Below are 26,068 nucleotides of genomic sequence, written 5' to 3'. Positions count from 1 at the left end.
ATCAGATAGCCCAAAGACAGGCGAATCCTGTGTCTACTCTTTCTCTAAGGCTAATGTAATCCCAAAGGCTCTGCACAAACGTATTACTAATAAGATGTAAGTTCCTTATTATTTATTTATTCGGCTTATCGGACAGTGCAAGAAAAATCACGTGTTGTAATAATCCGATGAAGTATGGTGCATGGTGAATAATAGCATTTCCTTGCCTGTCACCATACTAAGGAAACTGGTAGAGTAAAGAAATAATAGCACATGAGTAACTTGCGCTCTTTCATATGTTCATCAAACAAATGTCTAGACATTAATGTATAATGACATTAATCACTAATTACAGTGACATTGATGCATTATGAATCATACAGTATAAATATCTCCACTCATATAAATGGCATATCACTCATCATTTGTCTTATGTTCTTCAATGACATTGTTGTCTCTTTAGTTAACAAGTACATTTAGAAGAAAGAATGATAAAAAGTTCCCAAGACAGTTTTAATATGATCTTCATACAACAAAAGAAAAAAGCTTAAATCTGTTAGTTTGACTTAAAATCAACCCCTGCTACATAAGTGTTTTTTTTTTCAGTGAAAACAGTTAGGAATTATCGCCCCTTACCTCCTCCTTATCTGCATCCTCGTCCACCTCAAATACATGACTAGCTAGTTTGTCTGGCCGAGGAACTTTACTATAAAAGAACAAAACACAAAAAAACAAAGACAGTTAGATGTTTATAATCTTTTGCCTGTGCAAAAGTCAACGTAACAATGCTAGAGTACTGAGGGTGGTTGCCAGAGTGTTGCTAACATTTTCTAAGGTGTTCTGAGTGGTTTTTAGTGTGTGGCTATGTGGTTTTTAGGCAAAATCTCAACAAGCTAAATGATCATTCGTGTTTGTAGCACATATGTATAACAATTCATGTCTAACAAAAAGGTTCAGCAAGCATTACTCAAGGACACCGATGTTCTTATCACTCACACAGCTGATGTAAAACACAAACAAATGTACAGATGTGCATTTGTGAGTGTTTGACTACTGTATGTGTGTTCACGGAAACTTTATTAGTGGAACTATCATAGGTGGTGGTCGGATCTTAATGTTGCTCATGATGACGATGACAGTGAAGCTTCACGCACACAGCACAAATGATCTCGGTCTCCTCCATCACCATCATCCCTCCTGCTTCCTCTGCGACCTTTAGCAAATGCCAGACACTGGCTGTCTCCTGATCTCCCCAATGTGATTTGCCATTTATTGACCGCTAAGACATAATTGCTCCATCAGTTAGCTGAGACAGGAAGTGACATCACTGGACAACAGACACTTGTCTGGGTAGCTGCCTTGTTCTAAAACAGGCGGAGTATTTACGTGCTGAATGACAAAAGCGAGAGGAAGAGAAAGCAAAAGAGACGAGGAAATAGGAAAAGGGCTGCTGATGGGTTGTTGTTGTGTGAAGAAAGGCGCATTTCCCAATGTAGCTCTAAACGAGACCTTGCTGTCAACAGTGGGGCAGGACAGGATGAGGACACTGATAAAATTAGTGAGTAAAATAGCACCTCTCTCTTTCACACACGCACACACACTCAAACACACTGTGGTCAAACAATGACTTCTGGGATTTATTCCAATACCTAGTGAGCTGCCTTGCTGTCGACTCCTGCATAGGCAGCTGCTTTCTAAGTAGAATAAGTAAGGAAGTAAAATAAAATATATATATATATATACACATACATATATACATATAAATTTTATTGTATTAAATTATACTGCTTTCAAAACTTAATGGCTAAACAGAAACATTACCACCAATTATTTTAAAAAAAATCTAATATTGGCCTATTTATCTTCATCACAATATGCCAGTCAACCACTAGTCATATAATATCACACTAAATTAAATAACTAATTTTAAATATTTATTACATATTCAAAGACTAGTTAAAATTATATTAATGTATATTTGCTAAAGGTTGAAGTTATGAGAAAGTATTACAAATAATAGAAAGGGAAAGGCTATTAAAAAATACTTTCCATTTACTTACTTTAGTTAACATTTCTATTTAATAATCTATTAGCACTGTCCAAATAAATAGCACTAGCCAAAAAAAAAACAAAAAAACAACAACATTTACTTGTTGATACTTGTTGGCCAAACAGAAAAAAAAAAAAACAGCAGATGACAACAATGAAAAAATGACAAATATTGGCCAACACATCGGTCAACCACTTGTGATATACAAAGAACAGCTGGACTTAAAATAACTTCAAATAGCTAGCTTTGCCTCATTCCATCATTTTTCTCTGTATTTCGATCATTTTAAGCAGTCTTGTGGGCCTTACTTTGGAAGATGGCGGAAGTCTCCAGAATAATCTTCATACTTGTAGTTTACCACATGCCAGTCAGAGTTGTAGGTCCTGATGCACTGTAAAATAGAATAAAATGAAAAAAAAAAAAAAATGAACAATTCTGTCCTCTCTCTACTGTCATATGGAAAGCACATAAACACATATGCCAGCATGCACACACACAAAAGGACCCAAAATCCCGAAAAGGCTAGTACACTTCCAGTAATCTAGTAAGTTTCATGTCTTCCAAAGCAATCTGTGACCACAGCTTTTAAAAAAGAAAGAATATTTCCTCTGGCACTGGCTGTATCCCTGTGCTAAACACTTTTAAAGCTGTCACCAAACTGCACCACAAACAGACACTAATATATCTTCTGGGCATTACATTAAAGCAGATTCAATTCTATTTGCTTTGTTGGCAAGGCAAGCATTCAGTCCTCAGCAATTCTTAAAGGGATAAGATGAAACTAAAAGCCTGGAAAAACCCAAAACAGCTTTCTCACTCTTATTTTAAATCCAATTAATGGAGAGAAAGAGGAAGGGAGCGAGAGAGTAGATGAGTTGACAAAGTAAATTTAAGACCATTCTGAACTAAGCATTCAAGTGTTTATTCTGAACTGTCTCTGTACTCCATCTGTTACTTAGAATTGTCCTTTGTGGTAAAATAGAAATACAGAAAAAAATCTCTTGTTCTAATCTAATGTAGAAAAAGTTGACATTGAATAAATAAACCCAATATATAATAAAAAAGTCAATGTTTAGGCCAACTTACATTACATATTAAATATTAAATAGTTTTGAGAGGAGGATCACACCAGCACGCTGCTGAGCATATCACTGATCTCACATAATCCATTTCACTTGAATAATTTAAGATAAATGGGGATTTGCACATTAAATATTTATTATTCTGAATTAGAATACATTTTGAATACGTTTTGTTAAAAGAAGTTATGTTTTGGTAAGTCACCATTAGTATAGTTTTTTCTACAAATTGTTTGGGGACATAGATAAATCTTAATCTAACTAATGTAAATAATGTTTCATTAAATTGGTACAACTGTTTTTTTTTACTTCATTTGAGTAAAAGTGAAAAAAGTCCTGAAGCTGGTTACCTAAATGTTTTGAGATTTTTTTTTCAGTGTAGGATGCTTTTTGCCCATTTTATCTCGGGTTTGGGAAATCTGAGACTCATTTATGTCCACAGTACAAAGAGTAATGGAGGGTATGTTTAATAAACAGATGACACCTAAACATGAAAAATAGTAATACTGATTCATGACTAAACATTTTCCCCCAATACTAAAACAAAAATCATTTAGACAACTAAATCACCAACATTGATGACTTATGACATTATAAGAAAAAAAATGAAAATAAATTAAAGTTCTTGGGCAGCTCATCTGGTTTGCATTCCCTTGTGGATCAGATTTAATTACAACTCTTGTAGTTGTAGATCATGACAAATGTTTCCTCAGTGATTCAACTGAACATATTTTATGTCAGACAAATTTTTTTTGCAAGTTTAAAAGAACAATCCTTCAGAATGCGTGTTGTTCTGTGCACACAACTAACGGTCCAGGCCGATGTTTTGATCTGTGAAAAGCTGGAAAACGGCCTGGCTCTGGCCCAGCTGTCCTTCATGATGTCATTGAGCTCTTTAGTGAGAGGAAGTATCGTTTTAAGCTCTCTGCTGACGACGCCCAATGCCCGTGATATCCACATAACCCAAGCCTGACCTAGACCTCACACACACGCATGGTTTATTCTAATGCAAATGCTCATACAGTAGAATTACTGGAGAAATAGCATAAATGAAGAACTTCTAGGAACCTGTTTTGACCTGTTGACAATTCCTGTTCTATACATTTCTTTAGTTGCATCTAAGATCTTATTCTTTCAAATATGATCAATGATAGTCTGTAGTAACTTTAGTTCATTTGTTTATTTGAGGGCTTAAATTGTAATCCTGTTTAATCAGGAACTAAATGCACTGAAACCCTAGTAAAAGCCTAGAGTATTATACAGTATATGAAACAACAGGCACTTATGTGCCATAAAACACTTTTTGCTTCAGTGCAGAAAGTATTCATCTTGAAAAATTACTAACAATATACAATTATTCTTACATTTACTTTCTAAAATTAAGTAAAAATTTCATTAAAAAGACATGTGTATCACATCCTGAAGATACACCACATTTCTGAAAGAGATGTGAAAGAGATGATCATTTAAAAGCCTTTGCATATTATAATACAAGCTTTATTCGTTTAAGAACAAACAGTCTCATTTTAATGTAAATAATGCATAATATTAGGCTTAGATTGCACCTTGTTAACAAAATTCAGCGATTTTTGCACAAACACAAATGACTATGCACTATTAGCACCTGTAGAATGCAAGATATTTGCGTGCATTTTCTGATCTAACAGCAGTAATTCATCAAATGATGATCAAATGCTTGAGAAGAGACATTTTTAAGAGATGATTCATGTGCTTAGACTGCAGTGACTGGGTGATGCAGTACAGTCTCAGAAGAGTGTGTCAGATTGTGGTATTCCACTGCATCCTCTCAGATCTATTAAATTGTGGAATGCAAATATAGTAGCAGCATGCAAACAGCATTAGACTAATGCACCAAAATTACTGGGTGTGTTTGCAACCTGATTTGCATAATTCCTTTAATGAAACGTATGCTAACACAATACAGACAACATGTGCAAATCTATCAGCTCACTATCAGTGAGTGCAATTTAGGGGTGCTCCGATCACGATCGGCCGATCGTTATGCACATCTCGTCAGTAAAGCCGGTTTTCTAATCAGCGGTTAATTCCATCAGGTGCATGATTTCACATAGAGCACCTGTTACTACACAGAGCCGTTGTTAATATAGAAGATGCGCAAATCACGTTAATTTTCAGCGTTTATTGGCGCATCTTCTATATTAACAACGGCTCTGTGTAGTAACAGCTGCTCTATGTGGAATCACGCACCTGATGGAATTAACCGCTGATTAGAAAACCGGCTTTACTGACGAGATGCGCATTAACGATCGGCCGATCGTGATCGGAGCACCCCTAGTGCAATTCATGAACTCTGATCCATATGTTGATAGTATGCAGTATGTTGAGGTCTTACCTCCTGGACAAGCAGGCTGCTGGCTCTCTTTTCCGCCCCATCTGGTACTGAAGAGTACAGAGTTCTGCCCTGACGCTTCAAAGTAGAGATCTACACAGATACATGTAGACATTTTTCAGATACTAGATGAAATGCACATGAACATGCATAAAAAAAAGAACAGTTGGTGTAAATCTTGACATTTTTTGTAGCAATTTGGAAAAAAGTGAAATGACTGTTATTTAAAGTGCATTTTTATATTGGTCTAATTGGCAATCATAGTTTGCAGTTTTGTTCATTTTATGTAAATGCATATGACACTCCATAAAATTAAAATAATCCATTTTAATTAAATAGTATTTTAGTATCAAAATTACTATTTAAATAGTACCAGAGTGATGGTGCGCAGGCTAGCTTTACTGCAGAAATTATTGTGTGTTTTATTTCTGGTATTTTTTTTAATGAAAAAACAAAAAATAGGATGCATATAAAAAAAACTAAAATAAAAAAAAAACAGACAAACATTAAGATCTTTTGAAATTATATTTATTTTTAGTTCATCCTTTTACTTTGTATTAATATTTTTTTTCTTTTAAAATATTTTTTATTTATTAATATTATATAAAAATTTAGCGTTTGAACCAAACTAACAACTTGCATATACGGTAGTTATAGTCATGTCTCTGGCTTTATCATTATAGAGGTTCAGATGTGTCTTCCTAGGACATGTTGTCTCAGTCTACATTCAAACTCCAGCACACCTGATGTGAAACCAACATTGAATATGAAGCTAAAATGGCCATCGCTGTATAGCCCTTTTTACATGAAATGCTGCACTCACTTTAACCAGCTTGAGCTCTTGTAAAATCTCAAATAAGCAAACTATGCTGTTAAAATAATCTTGGTGAAATCATCCCTAACAAGTCTGAGGCATTATGCTCTGAAGTCAGTTTACAAGCCTCGACTGGACTGGGCATGACCCTATATCCTGCTGAAGCGTTGTATGAGAACCTGTGTGTGTGTGTATGTGTGTACTATTTGTAAAGCTACTTTACTACAGGTGTATTTTTTTAACATATAAAATACATTAAAATAATTAATATTTTTGTGTAATGTATAAAATATAATATTTACCATTTTGTTTTGTTTGTAATGATCACTAAAAAGAAAATTACTAAAAACATATTAAATTATGTTTTAATAAAATGCTAAAAATGCAGAGATATTTGTCCAAGTGTTAGGTTTAGGCTTTAGGTAGAATGTGACCACATACAGTACACTATATGTCTCATATATATATATATATATATATATATATATATATATATATATATATATATATATATATATATATATATATACACACACACACACACACACACACACACACACACACACACACACACACACATGAATGGAGTCCAGTCTTCGTAATACTATTAAGACTAACAAGATTTTTTTATATGAGATTGAAAGTTATATTTAAAATTAAAATTTTAACAATCATAGATTTAGAATTTTTAATTAGATTTATTCAATTTTAATTTTGATTTCCTAACCACTAATGCTAAAATTGAATTGTCTGGTTTCATTAAACTGGGCTGTTGTTTGCAGAACACTGTTTTGTTGTTCCTCGTGAACAAGGCCCATAACAATGATCTCTTGCATACACACCATTTTCTAAAGGAAAACAAGTACATGTTTCCATTCAGAGAAGCAGCTTGAGAATCACCTGAGACGGTGTTACTGTAATGTTATTTGAGGGTTGAACACAGAAAGTAAAGTGATGTACAGTATGACTAGTGACCCGGAGGAGGAAGCAAACCCAGGACACACCACTGAGAGACAGTGAAAACTAACATTCACACAGGTTACTCAGCCTCTGAATCAGGCTGAGAAATAACACTGTAGAGGAAATCACAGCATGAATTCAGATAAGTAGAGAACAAAAAATACTAACAGAACTGAAAGTGTACATGAGCCTCTAGCAGGGAAAAATAGATGACAGAACAATGAAGAAATGGATACTGACGGGAGAGCAGATAATCTGAGAGCTGGAGGTGTACAGATAAACAGATGTTCTTACCTCAAAGTCATCAATAGGAAACTGCAGCATGTCTCTGAGGACATCACTTAGTATTTGAGTTTTCCTCTGGACAAGTACGCTCTCATAGTCCAACGGCTCGATCACTTTTGGTTTTAACTGGAGACAAACACACACACACAAACACAAACAAGTTCAACAGAAGAAACCAGTAGAAAAAAAATCAAATGTTCATGGTTTCAAATACACAAAATAAAATCAGGAATTAAAATAGACCATGAATGGTCATCAGTTAGAAAAGCTCATGGAAGGGTTTGCTTTTGCTTTTGTTAAGTGACCTCTGGTGTGTTATCAAATGCATTGTTATGAATTCAGTCAGGATATTAAGGGGCTTCATATATATATATATGTTTTCCCCCTGAGGTACAGTATACTTTTAATTTACTGTGTTTGAAAGAGGATTTACACTAGTGGTGCTTTCTTTGAGGAGGCGAGAGAGGCAATGTCAAAATAAATCCATGCATCTTTTTATTCTTTAAGGAGCTTCTCCTTGGTCAAAGGAAAATTAGAAAAAATTATCAACAGATTAAAATCGAAACCCAGAGAGGGTGCATCCGAAACTAGCAGGCGCTACATATGGTTTGAAATGTACTTTGCAACTGTTAAACAATATCTTCTATATACATGTAGTGTGAATATGTTTATGAAACATTTTTCAGACATACTACTTCTGCCATGTTGTCATATTCACAGTTCCAGTGCGTATCACCGATTTGCACAGAAAGAAACTTTCCTTCATTTTACTCCTGGTTCTTTTGCTATTAAGAATAGTACATCTACTTTATTTGTCCTTATTAACCCACTGTGATGTTAAACATATTATACTTTAGTCATATACTGAATAAATGTGGTACAAACTTTTAATATACAATATAGTTTACAGGAGCCAAAGACAAACACAAATGACTTTGAGTCTAGTTACTCTGCTCTGCTCTGTTCTGTTTGTTAGTGAGTGTGATAGAAGTGAAGGCATAAGAGAGTTGTGAATGAGTGTTGTGTTGAACTGTACCAGGCACTTCACACTGCTTCCCATAATCCATGCTATGGTCAGCACTAACAAGCCTACATCATCCAGTAAAGAAAGGAAAAGAGGTCTCTGTTACAATGTCCATTGAGACATCATTGCTTTATGGGGACACACAGCACTGAGCGGCAAGCCGGCACTAACTGGTTAAAATATCATGAAAAAGATGGTAACCTCTTGGGAGAAATATTTCCTGTCCAACATGCACACACAGACACACACTTTCATAAAGCTGTTTGCCACAACCATCTCTGAAATGTGCTCAGACAATCAAGTGCACATATTAAACACAACATGTCTTTGATTTATAATTTGTCTGTGTAAATACAATGATGACAATCACAGTTGAATATATTCATGTGCAAACAATGTGCTGAAAAAAATGACAAAATGTGCCAATACACAAAGAAATGACAGTCAGGATAAGAAAAACAATAAACTGTAAAATGTTCAAGAATTCAAGCATCAAACTCCAGAATAATATGTTAATGCAATCATCAGCTGTTCTTGTGATATCTCAGTTGTTTCTCCTACTGAGCAATCTGACGAACTCTCCTAAATCGCAGATATTTCTGCTGAGAAAAAGACAACAATACTCTGACAATGTACTCTGATTTATCTAGATATGCAAGGACTATTTCACCAAAAATGTTAATTTGCTGAAAATGTACTGATTTTCAGGCCATTTAAGATGAGTTTGTTTCTTTAACAGATTTGGAGAAATTCATCATTGCATCACTTGCTCACCAATAGATCTTCTGCAGTGAATGGGTGCCATCAGAACGAGAGTCCAAACAGTTGATAAAAACATCACAATATTGGTTTAGAACTGTTCTGTGCATATGTCTCTCCTGTTTCACTCAAATTTGACCTGAAAACAACAGTCTGATGCTAGAAACCTTCTAGAAACAGACAGCTTTTCATTTTACAATAAGTTAATAGGACTGGAGTTTTTGTAGGTTACTTGTGGATTACTGTGATGATTTTATCAGCTGTTTGAACTCTCTTTCTAACAGTACTCATTCAATGCAGAAGATCCAATGGTGAGCAAGTGATGTAATGCCTCATTTCTAAAAAAATTGTCAGATGAAGAACAAACTTTTGGGAGAACTACTCCTTTATGTGTGCAGTTAGAAGTCAGAGATTACCGTTTGAACTGACATTTCTCATTGAATTCATCCAAAACAAATTTATCTGACCTATTGCACATAAACTTGAATGCCTACCTACATTTATTAATACTCTTACTGTATGTTAGCAACTCTCAGGTGAATCTGTTTTTTATATTTTTTTATTATATTTATTTTTTATACAAAAATTATTGTTACAAATCTCCATAAAGTATTTTTTAAAAACTTTGTGGGGTTTAAACTAGTGTGTTCATGTGTGTGTGTGTGTGTGTGTGTGTGTGTGTGTGTGTGTGTGTTTGTGTGTGTGTGGAGAAATTATTGCCGACAATCCACTTGTTGCGTTTTTGAGAAATGTGCTCTGGTATTACACTGTTACATTTACAATCTTACATTTACGTTCTTGAGTAATTTCATGTATGGCACATTACAGAAGTCCAATAAACATCACATATCAATTTACCAGGTCAACTCTACAGGTCTACCCACCATCTCTATTCAGGTGAACATTCCTCACATATTTGAATTTAACTAGGACACTCTAAATGATGACACATGTTCCAAACATACATGGATACTAGGGGTGGTTAATCTGTATGATTTCCCGATTCGATTCGATTACGATTATTGAAGTCCCGATTCGATTACAGTCGATTTTCGATTATTAACGATTTTCGATTAACGATTATTGATTTTCCATTTCACAACAGTAAGTAGTAAACAAACTGTGTAAATCATTACTAATAAATGGCAGCAGGCACTCTGATTCCATGTATGGGGCACATATATATTATTCATATGACACACAAACACAAGTAGACAAGACCTTTTTAGTTCAAAAGCTATGCCCCGTGTCACATCGCCTCTGCTTCTGCTATGAGCAGCGCGGACAGATCTGCCTCGCGCACGCGCCGAGTGTGCACGGCTCGGACTACTCTCCACCTTACCTCCTAACTGTCCTATGAATACTTCGACCTTGTCTAACATACCCAGAGGCATTAGACAAAGTCTCCACTACAATACTGTCGCCGCGATTGCGGAGAGGTGCGGTCAGAAGACAAATATACATGTCTAGCGCGGAAAAAATCTCCCGCCTCGTCCCCGCAACAATAAAACGCCTGCTAATTTCGCGATGAACACTCCGACCCCTGCAAACATTGTTCACACCTTGACATTTGGCAAAGGACCATTTACATTGGGCAAAGGATTCACCGTTTGTGCTTGGTGTACTTTCACTTTCAATATCTCCGTCATCTTCTGAATACAGATATTCCCCTTCAGAATCAGTGTCCACTAATAGAAGTCCCAACACTTCATTGTGGGTTTATTGAAGCTTTATTGATGCCATTAGATAATAATAAAAATAATAATGATAATAATAATAATCTAATGCCAATACTCGCTAACGTTGACAATATTGGTCAGATAAAATGGCTCACTCTCACATAAGCTCCGCTTTTTTTCGCACTGATTCAATGCGCTCTCGAAGATTTTGTTAAGGAGCATTACGTTTTTTTGAGTCAGAGATGAAGTATTACATGTCTGCTATCTGGTGCAGGGGAGATCGCTTGAAATTTGACACACTATTTGACAAAATCGGCCGTTTTATTCAGTGCCGCATCTTGTCGAGTAAACTCAACCATGGCGCCAAGAGGGTTAGAGCTCCTGCCATGAAAACCAAAATAAATCCACACGCTTGCTTTGAGCCCTGATGGAGCTGGGTGGTTCGGTTGGTTGCTTGCTCCTGTTTTTTCCATTTTACACACCTGTTCTGGCTGCTTGCTAACTGGAACTGGGCGCGTTCGTGACGTTCAACTCTCGGTATAATTTTTTTTACAAAATAAAATAATGAAAAAAAAAAATCGATTTTTGAAAATTTAATAATCGATTCATACTCGTCCATAACATACTCGCGATTAATCGATAGTCGATTTTTTTCACCACCCCTAATGGATACAGGCAAAAAAATTATGACTTGTCATATTTCCTTCTTTCAGAAGTGTTATAGTCTTTTAGATTACAAAACAATCAATATTTTGGCAACATAAGCAGTCAACGTGCCAGCCTGTTAGCCTATAGACTGAAATGCAATTCCCACAGGTCAATCAAAATAGCCAACACAAACAGCTTCTAATGAATACAATAAGATACTAATTAGGAACTTGCCAATGTTAGGCACAGTCATTTAAACACTTGCACACACACACATGTATGTGCAGCATTTGGAAGACACTGATGCTTCTGGCACACACACACATATACACATGCCATGTGTTTATGTGTGCAGGACTGCAGAAATGTGTTGTGTCGAATGTCAACCTGGAACTGCAAAAGAAGAGGAGGGGAAAGGGATTCTTATTAAATCTGTCTCCCTCCCTTCAGGCCAAGGGATGATCTTAAGGTAGGAGCAGACAGTCCTCGCTGTTTAACTGGGCTGTAAATCCTTGTACTCTTGCTCTGATTTGCCACAGACAAATGGACACACACTTTTGTACACACAGAGACAAACACACACAATTTAATTCTATAATTCAATAAATCAGGAAAGTTTGTGAAGCAAAACTTTATGAGCTGATCTGAGCTTCACTAAAGACCAACACAGGTGCAACAGCTCTAAACACACACATACAGTACATCAACAATCTCACACATACACCGACTGTACATATGCATACACCCACACAGCAAATTAGTTTTCACTTATTTGCTGAATCACAAAACCTGTCTGGATTATATTTTATGCTAAATATCAACAAATGAATAAAGAATGTTATGCTTTTTTATATTTTGTTTTATAACTTGTACTGCAGAAACCAATTATTATTTATTGATTATTATTATTATTTATTAATCAATTATTATTTAAAGTATGCAGAGATGATATATAAGATTATTGAAAATAAAGCAAAAGTTGTAAATAAAGTAACTGGAGTCTGTTTTACAAGAAAATGTCTTTCTACTTTTAAAAAATTATATTTAATTCAGCGTTTTACTTTATTATTGTAGTACTTTATGTATTTTATTTTTAAGAAAATACTACAGGAAAATAGTTTACTTTAGTTTTTTGCGTTTTATTCAATGTGTTTCTTTGTAACTGTGAAAATTGTTTCTACACCAAATTGTTTCTACAAATTAATTGTATTGTTGACTTTTTTTTCAGAATTATGGGAAATACTAACCAACTGTGAAACAAATGTGGACAAAAGTATTTAGTCATTATACAATCCCTTTTACAGCAATGAGAATTTGAAGGGTTTATTTGAAAATAATAAAAAAAAAATTTACAATGCCAATCATCGTAAATCTGACTTAAATTTCCATTTATAGCTGGAAATTTCATCAGTATAGCTGTAAGCCAGAGGTACCTTAGATGTTCTTTGTGCTTTAAATGGTCACATATGAGACTTACCCTTATGGGCACTGCTGTTTCCCTCTCTACCTCCATCTCCCCCAGACCCCTGCCCTGCTGAGCTGTTTCACATACTGCATCCTTACGGGCGGCTCGTCCAGCCCTTCCCTGCATGATCCACAACTCACTCAATCCAGAAGGACCAAGAGCTAAAGCCTCAAATCAACATAAGTCACAGAATAAAAAGCCAGGCTTTGTCTCGCTCAGGACTAAGAGGCACTTGAGGCTATGCACACCCAGGGGTATTCTTCATTCTCTGCTGCTCTCCCCCTGGCTGAGTCTCTCTTTCTGTTCTTCCACTCTTCTCTGTTTCTGAACTTTACCATGTGGAGTTCTCAAAAGTGTTTGTTCTCAGTTCAGTCCCTCCCTCCCTTGCTCTCTCTCATATGAGAAGCAGGGACCACTCCTTCACACAGCTGTTCTGGTATGGGGGAGTGTCTGTGTGTGTGTGTGTGTGTTTGTCCATGTCCACTATTGTGTTATGTCACACTCATCTGTCTTCCCTCAGCGCTGAAACAGATATCTTAACTAGCTGTTTCATCTGCCAGAGAACAACACCCAAAGCCCACGAGTGAACATAGAATAGGACAATAAGAGGACAAAATCCTTCTTTTTATGGAATGACATGCAAGTTGAAAAAGTTTCACAAATGTAACTGCAGGTATTAGTCATATTAAATATGAAGGAAGATGAATTCAATATAGCCAAATTAAACTAGGAAAGACAAAAAGAGAAAGGTTGAAAAAGTTTTCTGTAGATGTTTTCAAGACCCCATGAAACCATCTGTCTTCCCTATGTTGATGTGAAACAACACATCAAATGGCTTTCTCTCTTTACTGACACAAACAGCCAATAGGCTAAAGTTCTGTCACAGAAAAGTTAAGCATAACAATTCCTAACTGGGATTAAATAAAAACTAAAACCAACACTATCTTCACCAGGTGCGCGACCGCTGTCATGAAGTGCTGCAGCTCAATAGTTTGACACAAAGCGAAAGTTCTGAATAATACTAATAATAATAATAATAATTAATAATTCCTTACATTTATATAGCGCTTTTCTAGCACTCAAAGCGCTTTACATAGACAGGGGGTATCTCCTCATCCACCACCAGTGTGCAGCATCCACCTGGATGATGCGACGGCAGCCATAGTGCGCCAGAACGCCCACCACACACCAGCTTACTGGTGGAGAGGAGACGGAGTGATGAAGCCAATCAGTAGATATGGGGACTGTTAGGAGGCCATGATGGTCCGAGGCCAATGGGCGAATTTAGCCAGGATGCAGAGGTCACACCTCTACTCTTTTCGAAAGACATTCTGGGATTTTTAATGACCACAGAGAGTCAGGACCTCGGTTTAACGTCTCATCCGAAGGAATCTATTTGTCCTGTCGTCAGAAGTAGCACAAGTGTGTGGTGTATGTCAGAAATAAAACGGGGCATCAGTTTACAGATTCCTTAACCGGATTATTTATGAGGCAATTTATGGGGTTATTTTATCAATTTTACTGGGAACCATGCAAAAAACATTGTCAAAACTTTACACCGGAAAAGCTTTTGCAAGAGAACGCAATAGTTCTCTAGAACGCAACAAATGCAATGTTTCTTAGGGAACCTCCTAAGTGTTGGTAATGGAAAAAAAAATTATGGGGAGGAAAAATGATATTTCAATGCATCTTCTTTAAGTGCATTTTATCTTGTGTGTGCTTTTCACAGGCTTTATAATCCAGGTGTATTTTGTAAAGATCTATGCAAATAGATCATCTCGTGGCTGTGAGTTTCTGTTTTAATGAGCCTGTTACATTGCACAAGAGCAGCTGTTTTTACAGAAATAAAGTGAACAAAAATCAAATACACTTTTTCAGTTTTTGCATTGTAGGTATGTTTGCTAAGGTTAGATTAATATAATTAATACATTTTAACTAATACAATTAATACAATTAAGAAGAAGAATTTTAGACAATTATCCAAGAATTTCGGTACAAACAGTTAAATATTAGGCCTACTAGAGAAAGTTTATGTCAGAGCGGGAACTGAGCGGGAATTAGTTTACGCCGAGCGTGAGCAGAATATTACTGGAGCAAATTTCGATGATTTGATTCGAGGAGCCTAATTTGACTACCACTCTCACAATCGAATCTAAGTGTGTGAATAAATCCAACCACCCCTACAGATTTCACTTTCCATAATCTGTGACTGACAGAGGAGCATTTTGGCAGCAGGGATTTAAAACTTTAGTTTGATTTTGAAGTGATTTCAAAACATTTCAGCTGGTGGATATCGTGGATATATTATTTACCTAATATAAGATGCATTTGGTTGAGTCAAGCGCTTTATTGTAATACTATGGTGATTATCTCTTCAGTGCAACAATACAGAATATTAATAACTATGACTGGGACTGTCATGCACATACCATTATAATGAGAACACCATTATAATAAAAACTGTGAATGTTTAGTGTTTAGCTGCCATGTTTCTGCACATTGTTGCGTGAAGAACGCGTCCACAAAATGAGTTCATTCAGAGCCACGCAGACACGTTGATGTGCATTCGGACCCTTTTTGCAGATAGCCCATAAGTCCTAATATTAACGTTATGTTGTATAAATAACGAATCATATTCTATATGAAATAATGAGTTTAATCCAATTGATTAAAAACCTGCTATCAAATGTGTCACTCTACTGGTCCTCTTCAGTGTGCACAGCTCAAAACAAAAATGCATAACATTAATAACTACTGTCCTTTAGGCTGACGTTATAATATTGTTAGTGTTTTGCTGACGTTTAGTGTTAACTATCTTTTTATCAAAACATAAAACATTATTAACCCCGTTTGTATCTGCGAGGCGTTCGCTACACATTTTCCCTTTTTGTTGACATCAGTAATTATGGCTGTCGAATGTTTGGATTGACTCAATGTATTTTGCCCTGCCACCAAACATATGAAGCGACTATCAGTAAGAAAATCCTTAGTTGGGGACATCGCTAAATTTCTCAGAACAAACAAAAGTATAATGTGATTCAGGATGCCATTAAAATAATCACTTGTTCCTGACGCTAGACCCTTCTGAAGGCTTTACGGATACAAACATGATGTTTAAACTGCACGCTTCAAAGTGAACCTCCCTTTATTCTTCCATTTGTCCTGTTTTTGGGAGTAGCTCAAGTGCATGGAGTACATCTGAAATTAAATGGCACTCTGTATACTGTATATACAGTGTAGACAGTGTCATTGATAATAATAGATTCTATCTGCTTTTGACTTGAAGCTTGCATCTGGTGTAGACAGCTTTCACTGGTCCAATAATGTAAAACTTCAGTAATTTTTCAGTAAAGTTTTAGTAATGGCATCTCTCTGAACATTTTAGTATGGAAATGGATATGGCAGTCTTATGTATTCAGTCTTGGCAGAATAAATCTGCTAAACTGCTGCTGTTGCTGTTTGTTATTGCTGTTGCTGCTGCAGAACAAGTACGGTGACTTGCTACTGCCAATACATCCACAGACAAGCTGATGTGAGCATGTAAGACATACTGCTGCTGCACAATTTCATTACATGAAATTATCCATAGCAGATCCATAAGGGTGGAGCTGGGGGAGGTGAAGGGTTTCTGATGGTGTGCTGCAGACTTGCTTACAGCAAACACAAATCCAAACAAAATTGTAATCGCATTAAAGACCTATCAGCATATTACATCAGAGTCCTATGACTGAAATATATATGAATTGATGTCTAGCTCTGGAGGCAGCCACATGCAAATGAATGTTGTTAGTTGTGTTAGTTTTTTTTCTGCAGCTTCAGGAGCATCTAAATCAGGGGACTTTTTTTCAGGGTTCATTTCATGACTTTTAAGGGCTTTAAAATGGTAAGAGTTGGGGTCACAAATTTTTAGGTGTTTCCTAAATTTGATGGCTCGTTTCTCAATGCGCATTAGTAGAGCCTATTGGCCTAATTCTGCCCTGCATGCGTTGTTCGTAGTGTTCCTCTGTACTCTGAGGATACTCTTACAGAACTCCACATGCAGGGCTTCATTCTGATTTTTGTCTCATTTTTCAAATTCATGATTTAGGAGAGGACCCCACACTGGAATATTTTGAGCCAGGTTCGAATTGGTATTTCAATTTGGATTTATTTTTTGATGGCATAAAAGGCCCTTCTTGCTTTCTCATTCAGTTCATTCACAGCCAAATTTAGTTTACCAGTTGCACATATCTTCAGTCCGAGGTATGTGTAGTTTGTGGCATTTAAAATTTTGGTCATACCAAGGGGTGAAGTTATGTCTCTTTCCCTGAACTCTGGGTCTTTTCTGGGATGTTATTGTTATTGTCGTTGTCTATGAACAACTAAGAACACATGAAACACATCAATGACCTACACATATACATATGGACTCTGTCTCCCACACCCTTGAGCTATGACATTAGCTTGGGTAAATTGTATAATCCCACTTTGATGCCGTAAATTGGAAAGATTCCCAAAGGGGGTCAGGACAGGGAGCCAGGGCGGGGACCACTGACAGAAAAAAAAAAACATCCAGAAAGCACCTACCTCACTGTATACACCCATCCACAGTGGGAGATACACGGCTAGGCCTGAACTTTAGTCAGCTGGTGCTGTGTAGCAGCTGACAGTGTGATAAGAGCATTATACAGCACACCTTTTAGTGAAAGCATAAGATGTGGAGAACAGCACATTATGTAGAGATAAGCTGAGCACATCCGATTGAAAGCATGTGTGATATATGATCCCAGCAGAGAGAGGCTCACACAACTATTGTACATCATGGAAAAGCAGATTATGTTTTGTGTCAGCTTGTGCTGTTCTTCTTAAGCAGTGTTGTGGGTAACGCGTTACAAAGTAACGCGTTAGAGTACTCTAATTACTTTTTTCCTGAAATGTGTAACTTAACGCGTTAGTTTCATGCGTAAGTAATCAGTTACTTCGTTATTTTTTAAAAAAAGTAATCCGTTATTTTAAGGAAAGGAAAATCCCGACTGCAGCCTGCTTTTTGTCAGACAGTAGGCCTAGGTCTACTGTGCCACCTGCGGATGTATCAGCGGAGCCGAAGCTCTGTGATCGTAAAGGTAATGGCTGTGATGCGTCTGTGCCCTGCGCCTGACCCTGTGTGTGTGTGTGTGTGTGTGTGTGTGTGTGTGTTTTTTTTTTTTTTTTCAAACTCCCGGCAAGATGGCAGAGAGGACAGCGTTTGGTTTATGGAAGTACGCACATTATTTTCAATTTTTCAACGAAAAAGAAAAGAACATAACGGTAAAATGCACGCTCTGTGAGTGACACTTTAATAATAATTAGTTCGGCTATTAAGCGATTTGTCATTTGCCTGTGTGGCAGTGAAGGATTTAATTCGGTTTGTTATCATTTTTGTTTCGTTGGCTGGCTGGTTGTTCATCATTTCTAAATGGATTTAAATCTGCAAACCTGTTTAAGGTTGTGTTTACAAGTAAGCATACTTGTACTTTGATAACTGCATTATTTAAAGTTAAAGAAAAATCAGGAGTTATCTTGTGGTGCTCATACAGTAGCCTAGGCTACCCGGGCTGGGTAACGTTAGGTGCGAATTTTGATTAATAATATGTTCTGTGATAATAAATAAATAAAACGCAATGTGGAATAGCCTATTGTTGACTGTCTTTCCTGTTATTGTTATCCTGCAGTGTTAATTTAGTCGGATGACTGACGTTATTCATTGTCAATTTTTGGTAACGCATGAGTACTCTAACGCGTTACTTTTATGAATAGGTAGCGCTGTATCATAACTGATTACTTTTAATTGATGGTAACGTTGTAACCTAACTAACTACTTTCCAAAGTAACTATACCCAACACTGTTCTTAAGTAAATTCCTCATTGCAGGACTTCTTCCAAGTTCCAGGTTACTGCATATAATGAGCTCAGATACAGGAAAGATTGTACCTCTTTAGTTTCATTTGGATTACATAATCAGAGAATAGTCATTTTCGATTTGAATTCGTTCATTTAAAAGTAGACACAAGCTTGTTATAAACATATTTCTCATGTCTCTGTGTCAAATATTCACAGAGTTTGTGATGTGTAGAAAGTTGTACACGGAGACCTAGACGGCAGAAAGTGCACCCTGTTTGTCTAGTTTATTTTGCAAAAGCACAATGTTTTGTTGTTATTGTCAGTGTACACAAATAAAAGTAGGCCCTTTTTACACTTGATTGATTTTAGTCTTATCTATATCTGGGTATTTAAGGATTCTCTGTGAATCAGGAAAAACAAAAAGGGAATACGCTGGCATGCAAAGGGTTAAAGATGCTGCATTATTTTATCTTTAGACAGAAAATGTAGATTTCAAATTCAATGTTGATTTTAGAACTGTTTAAATTTTTACTGTATGTAAAACAAGTACTTTATAAGTAACTGTAATTAAATTACCTAAAAATATCATGTTCCGTTTTTTGGACGTTTGGTCGAAAAATATTCGATATTCACTATATTTTCTAATTTTACATCGTCGTCAAAATTATTCCGATATTATCGCTAATATTCAATATATCGCCCAGCCCTACTGGCCAGTGGCCACTGCTGCATGCCTCCTGGACTCCAATGCTTACCCTTTAATCATTATATTACTTGAGAATTTATTATTAAACAATTTAATTATTGTATATTTTTTTCATGCATATGTATGCATTTGTGCACACTACTGTTTAAAAGTTTGGGGTCAGTAGGATTTTTTTATTATTATTTAGCAAAATTGTCTTTAATTGATCAGAACGTGATAGTATAGATTTATATTTATATTTCAAATAAATGTTTTTTTTTTTTTTTTTTTTTGCTTTTCCTTTCTATTCATCAAATATTCTTGAAGTAGTCCTGTATCACAGTTTCCACAAAAATATTAAGCAGCATAACTGTTTTAGACTGACAATTATAAGAAATTCTTCTTGAGCAGTGTAGCATCTATCTACTATAATTTACTACAGTATATAGTTCCATGGGCTCTATTTTCCAAAAGTAGCTTTGGAATACTGTGTATGACAAATAATATATTTTATGACATTGCCTGACTTGCCGATGAGTCGTGGTGATCAATCCCCTCTTCCTCCCCCTAATTTTCTGGCCTATCTCTACTGTCTATTTTTAACCAGCCAAGTATATATACATACATACATACATACATATAGTACAGACTAAAAGTTTGGACACACCTTCTCAAGAGTTTTCTTTATTTTCATGACTATTAAAATTGTAGATTCACACTGAAGGCATCAAAACTATGAATTAACACATGTGGAATTATATATGGAATTATATACATAACAAAAAAGTGTGAAACAACTGAAAATACTGTATGTCTTATTCTAGGTTCTTCGAAGTAGCCACCTTTTGCTTTGATTACTGCTTTGCACACTCTTGGCATTCTCTTGATGAGCTTCAAGAGGTAGTCACCTGAAATGGTCTTCCAACAGTCTTGAAGGAGTTCCCCGAGAGATGCTTAGCACTTGTTGGCCCTTTTGCCTTCTGTCTGCGGTCCAGCTCACCCCTAAACCATCTCGATTGGGTTCAGGTCCGGTGACTGTGGAGGCCAGGTCATCTGACGCAGCACCCCATCACTCTCCTTCTTGGTCAAATAGCCCTTGAAGCCTTCAGTATGACTCTACAATTTTAATAGTCATGAAAATAAAGAAAACTCTTTGAATGAGAAGGTGTGTCCAAACTTTTGGTCTGTACTGTACATACATACTTATATATATTAGTGGTGGGCATAGATTTTTTTTAAAATCTAGATTAATCTCACTGTGATCTTGAAATTAATCTAGATTAATCTAGATTAAAATGGCTCATTCAAATTCTGCCAAAGGCATTCAGAATATGTGTGTTACCCAAATAAAATTGACAAACAGTAAGTCTGTGAAAAGGGGTTTATCAAGCTAGTATATGCACTGCAGACGGAGTATGTGTGAAACAGGCGTGAGGGCTGTAGCTGGGGTCAGCGGGGACCCGGTGAAGGTTGTACCAGTGGGCTTTGTTTGAAATTGTTTAATTTGTATGTTCGTTTATTTGTATTTATTTGTGCTATTTACACAATGCGTATGTTGTTTTCAAGTTTGTAGGTGTCAAGGTACAGAAACCAAATAATTAAATGTAAAATAGCACTGAATAGTCTTCAATGTAAAAATGAAATATACATTCAAACCTACATTTATTCAGACACCTTCAACATTTTTCACATTATTACAGTTTTGCTATATACTGTATATATATAAAAAATTATATCTGGTGTCTGAATAATTTTTGGTTTGACTGTTAAAACTACAAAGTAATTCAGTCAGCAGTGAGTGATTTTCATTTTCTTGGATTAACATTACAGCAGCCAGTAGCTAAATTAGGCGCGGTCACTTTAAGAGACGATGAACGCATCCAATATATTTTTTTCCTCAACTTTACTTTCACTTAAGAAATAACTGACAGTTTTTTCGAGCATAATTTCCAAGGTGGATATTTTGACATATTTTGTAGGTATTTGTCGGCACAAGAGCAAAAATAAGCAAATTCGATGTTCAAGTGTTTTGAGATGCCTTTCTATGCATGAGCCCTGAACACCAGAACACCGCGGTGCTGAATTGGGCTCTTTCACATCTTGTTGTTTGTTCAAACTGCGATTTGTGTTTGTTCGTTCAGGTGCAGGAGGGACCTCGAGGAGAACTTTGCAGAAGAGAGCTCGGTTCAGTGTCGCTGTCCGTGATACGCGGCTCTCTCTCTCTCGTGTGCACCGAACACAGCGCGCGAGTAACCAGTTACTCTGTAAAGCTTTTCCGCGTCTTGTTTTTGGATGCTTTAATGTTTAAATCGACAAGCGGTACGGCTTAACAACACGTGAGAAAGATAAGCTTTTGTGACGATGCGCAGCAGTGGCTCGTCAACTGTCCTGAGCATCTTTTTAGGCTGGCCTCAGCCAGTCAGTTATATAAAATATCAAGGTGAAAGTTCATCATAGCTTGCTTAATATAGACCCAGCTCCCAACCCAACTTTGAGAATAGATTAACGGCGATATTTTTTTTTCCGCCCGATAAGACACGTTCACGTAGCACGTTAATGGTGATAACGGCCCACCACTAATATATATATATATATATATATATATATATATATATATATATATATATATATATATATATATATATATATATATATAGACACACCCAGGCATACTTTATAACCACAACACGACTTTCAGAGAGATACATAATAAATAAGCCTACAGGCACAGTTCCACCCACACACACTTGAAGAAACATTCCGTTCAGCAAACTGCTACTTCAGAGAGTGCTGACTAATACTGTCAGAGGAAAGCCCTTTACTCTGTACACAAATCATGAAGTGTATATATATATATATATATATATATATATAAAAACAGTTATATGATGTCTAAAGCACTACTTAGGGCAATTAAAATTACCAAAAGCAACACACACACACACACACACATAGTACCGATGATGCAGCTGTTGGTGGTATGATAGCCAGTGATTCTCTGCGGCTGAGTGTGTCTTCTTCCTCCTCTGGCTCTTCAGCCTCCAGCTCTGGTTTACACACATATCCACAGTTCCTGTGCAACAGACGCCACAGTCCCTCAAACAGGATCACACTTGCAGTGCAACCCATTGCAAACGTTCCCAGAGACATACACACACTTCTGTGAGAAGAACAGATTTAACCTCTTCAGCTTGCTTTCCAAAGTCTGCTAAAAGACACGTGTCCAAAGCTCAGTCGGAACAAACCCAGCTCTCAGATATCCAGCCCAAACACAAATCTTTCCATCCTGAGACACATCACTCCATCATTCGCCCTGAACAAGGATTGGAGTGGAAAGGAAATGATGAAGCTTCCTCCTCAAAGGATGACAGCAGACTGACTTCATCCAGTAAAATGAGGGAGATTCAAAGTTTCCTGCTTCCGATAAGTGTGCTTTTATTTAAAACTGCTCTGGGGATGCTATGATGACAAGTTCCTCAGGAGAAAAGTGCTCCAGTGGATCTAAGACCTGAGGGAGAGGAAAGCAGAGGATTGACGGAAGAGACTGAGGGAGTGAGTGACGAGCTGCTTCTGGAATCAGTGCTGGGCGTTGACTTCTCTGCTGCCTGGAGATGCTGATCTATTTCTCTCTCTCTCTTTCTGTATCACACTCCCGTGCCATGCTCACTCTGTGCTTCCTCTACAGCACCCTCCCCTCCATCTCATCCTCCTTATAGTCTCCTTTTGTTTCCTGACCCATATCTAGCAGCACAGCATCATTTGAGCATTCATTCATGCACTAACTATAGCACACACTCACAAACATAAGCACATACAGTAAGAGCATCCTTTTATTTATTTAATATGACAGGAAAAATAGCTAAAACTACTTAACACAAGAAAACTACTAATCTTTTGTTTAAGATAGATATCAATAACAATAAATTTAACATTCTGTGTCTGAGAATTGACATACAGACATTTTTATTATATACTTTATTATTTTAATTACATAAAGTTATTTTATTTATAAACATTTATCCTTCATCTTATTATTTTTAATCTTTAATTATTTTATTTCTGTTTTTTTGCACATTAATAAACTAAATAATCAAAACCAAAAATAATCAAAAATAATTTTACCATTGGCACAGTGAACAAACTGTGATGTAGCGCTGCCACAACTAATATTGATAATAAAGGATAATGAAAATATTCAGCAATGCATATTATTAATTGTGATTAATCTGAGAGAAATTATCTGCCAGTCAAGTTTTTTTTTTTTTGGACAAAACACAGCTGAAAAATACAGTAGGACAAAAAGCAAATCAAAATTTGCTCCATTACACTTCTCAGACTTCTCTGAAGGAGCTATGGCAAACAAATGGAGCACAGAAAAATCCTACTAAAATATACATTTTAGTGCATTACATACAGTATGCATTTTATTGGAAATTAAATGTATGTTTTAATTTCTACAAATAACAAAAGTAATTGTATTTATGAAAGCATTAACAGTGAAAGTACTACTGTAACATTATATAAATGTAATTACATTTAGATGAGTGAACATATGTGTTTAGTCTGTCTAGTGAGCCATTTTTTTGTGTGTAATGTTTTATATTTCATATTTAGAAATTCAAATATGAGTAAAACTGGTTATCAGGATATCAAACACACATTAAGGCCATAACTAAAGGCTTCAATAGCTGAATGTCCAGAAAAGCCCCTTCTGTCAGTATGTGTTAATATTTTAATGGCCACTGACACAGTCACCTACTTTAGAGTAAATGACTCAGACATATCAGGGATGACATGCTGCAAGGACCTGAAGAATGGGGGTGACGTTTGTGGCCAAATATAAGCGTATCTGTCTCAATGTATCTCACACATGTCATCAAAGTACATTATGTGTGTCAACCATATCTAACTGTAAATCTAAACATATGCAGCAAATAAATAAATAAATTTTATATATATCATGGACTGTCTTTGTAATGTTTTGCCTGTTTCGGTTCCCTTATTTGGTCAATCTGTATATCTGTCAGGATCATGGACTGTCTTTGTAATGTTTTGCCTGTTTCGGTTCCCTTATTTGGTCGTGTTCCTGTCCTCAATTTGTAAATTAGTTTGATTATGTTCCATTGATGTCACCTGTGTTCCCTGATTGCCCTGTGTTTATAAGTTTATAAGTCTGTTCAGCTTATCGTGGTTGGGTCTACCAGTGATATGTGTGTCAATCTCCTGCTCCCTGTGTTGGAGTTACCCTCTGTGTTGGAAACTATTATAGTCTCTTTCAATTATCCACGGCTTTTTATTTTCGTAGTGTTTCCCATTGTGTCTATGGATTCCTTCCTTCACCCCGAATTCCTCCAGCTGCTGGAGCAGGGAGAACGCTCTCTCGAGGACCATACAAGACTGATCCGGCTGTTAACTAGCACCACCAGATACCCTGACAAAGTGCTCTGCTCATTCTATGATGCAAGCTTGAACACCGCACCGTCGTCCGAGGATGGTCTTAGAGGATTTCATCACCTTCATGAAGTGGACTTGGGTGAGAAACCGATCGCAATTCTGCCTCGTGGATGATCTTGTCAGATCTACTCCAGACCCAGTGCCTAGCCTCACGGTGCGGAGCATCAGCCCAAGCCCACCTCTGACGGAGAGCCAGAGCCCACTGCAACCAATGAGGCATCACCCGAAAGAGCAACAGAGATTAGGATCGCCACGTAGCCCGGAGGCTACAGAGCCCCCCACGAGGGAGTGAGCCACAGACTGTGTGAGCACAGAGAGGAGCTCTGACCCCTGTACTGCCGCTTAGGGTGAGCTGTTTATGGCACGGCGAAAGTGCCAAACTGAAGAGGAGAGGGCCCCAGTCCAGAGCGCCCTCCAGTGCCCGTTCCTCAAAAGTGCCCTCAAGTGTCTGCTGCTCCATAGTCCAGTCTATTCCTGTGTTCAAGCTACAGGGGGCCCCCGATCCAGAGTTTAGCCCTGAATGCCAGGAGGCTCACAAATGCCCGCCCTCCCACCCACTCCTGTCTCCACCGCTTTCTTCAGGCAGCCCAGCTCCTCCAGCTGCGCATCTTCCCTTCGGTGCTGTCAGGCTCCTTCATCTCTTTGGCTCAGTCGTTCCGGCTCTGCTGTGGATCTCAAGATCTCTGCCTCCGCCTTGGTTACCAGAGCCCTCGGCTCCACCCTGGCTTGTTGGCTCTCCATCACCACCTCTGGCTCCTCCACCAGTCAGTGGCCATTCCTCCTCCATGGGTCAACACTATGGCTGTGGCCTGGGTCCAGCTGGGCTCCTCCTGCTCCAAGCCTCTCGTCTCTCCTCCCTGGATCCTCTCTCCATCGTCTCCTCCCTGGACTCTGTCTGCTGGCCCCCTCCTGGATATCCAACCTTCTCCTGAGCGTTCTCCCAAGTTTCCACCCATC

General features: G+C 37.2%; 1 protein-coding gene across 6 annotated transcripts in view; it reads right to left on the bottom strand.

The window, feature by feature from the left end:
• LOC113050802 (dedicator of cytokinesis protein 9-like) overlaps positions 1–26,068 on the bottom strand; it is a 123,954-nt gene that overhangs the window by 45,579 nt on the left and 52,307 nt on the right. For 5 of the 6 annotated variants that reach the window (XM_026214115.1, XM_026214111.1, XM_026214113.1 and 2 more), the window contains exons 1-5: positions 22,616–23,364; positions 7,548–7,664; positions 5,483–5,572; positions 2,338–2,420; positions 616–685 (exon numbers count right to left, since the gene is read on the bottom strand). In XM_026214115.1, the coding sequence (XP_026069900.1) occupies positions 616–685; positions 2,338–2,420; positions 5,483–5,572; positions 7,548–7,664; positions 22,616–22,807 (552 nt within the window). In that variant the 5' untranslated portion in view covers positions 22,808–23,364. Of the gene's footprint in view, positions 1–615; positions 686–2,337; positions 2,421–5,482; positions 5,573–7,547; positions 7,665–22,615; positions 23,365–26,068 lie in introns of those variants that run through there. The other variant, XM_026214117.1, reaches the window with a different exon arrangement.

Source organism: Carassius auratus, chromosome 31 (genome assembly GCF_003368295.1).
Source record: "Carassius auratus strain Wakin chromosome 31, ASM336829v1, whole genome shotgun sequence".
Lineage (NCBI taxonomy): Eukaryota > Metazoa > Chordata > Actinopteri > Cypriniformes > Cyprinidae > Carassius > Carassius auratus.
This window is presented reverse-complemented; position numbering and strand designations above follow the sequence as displayed.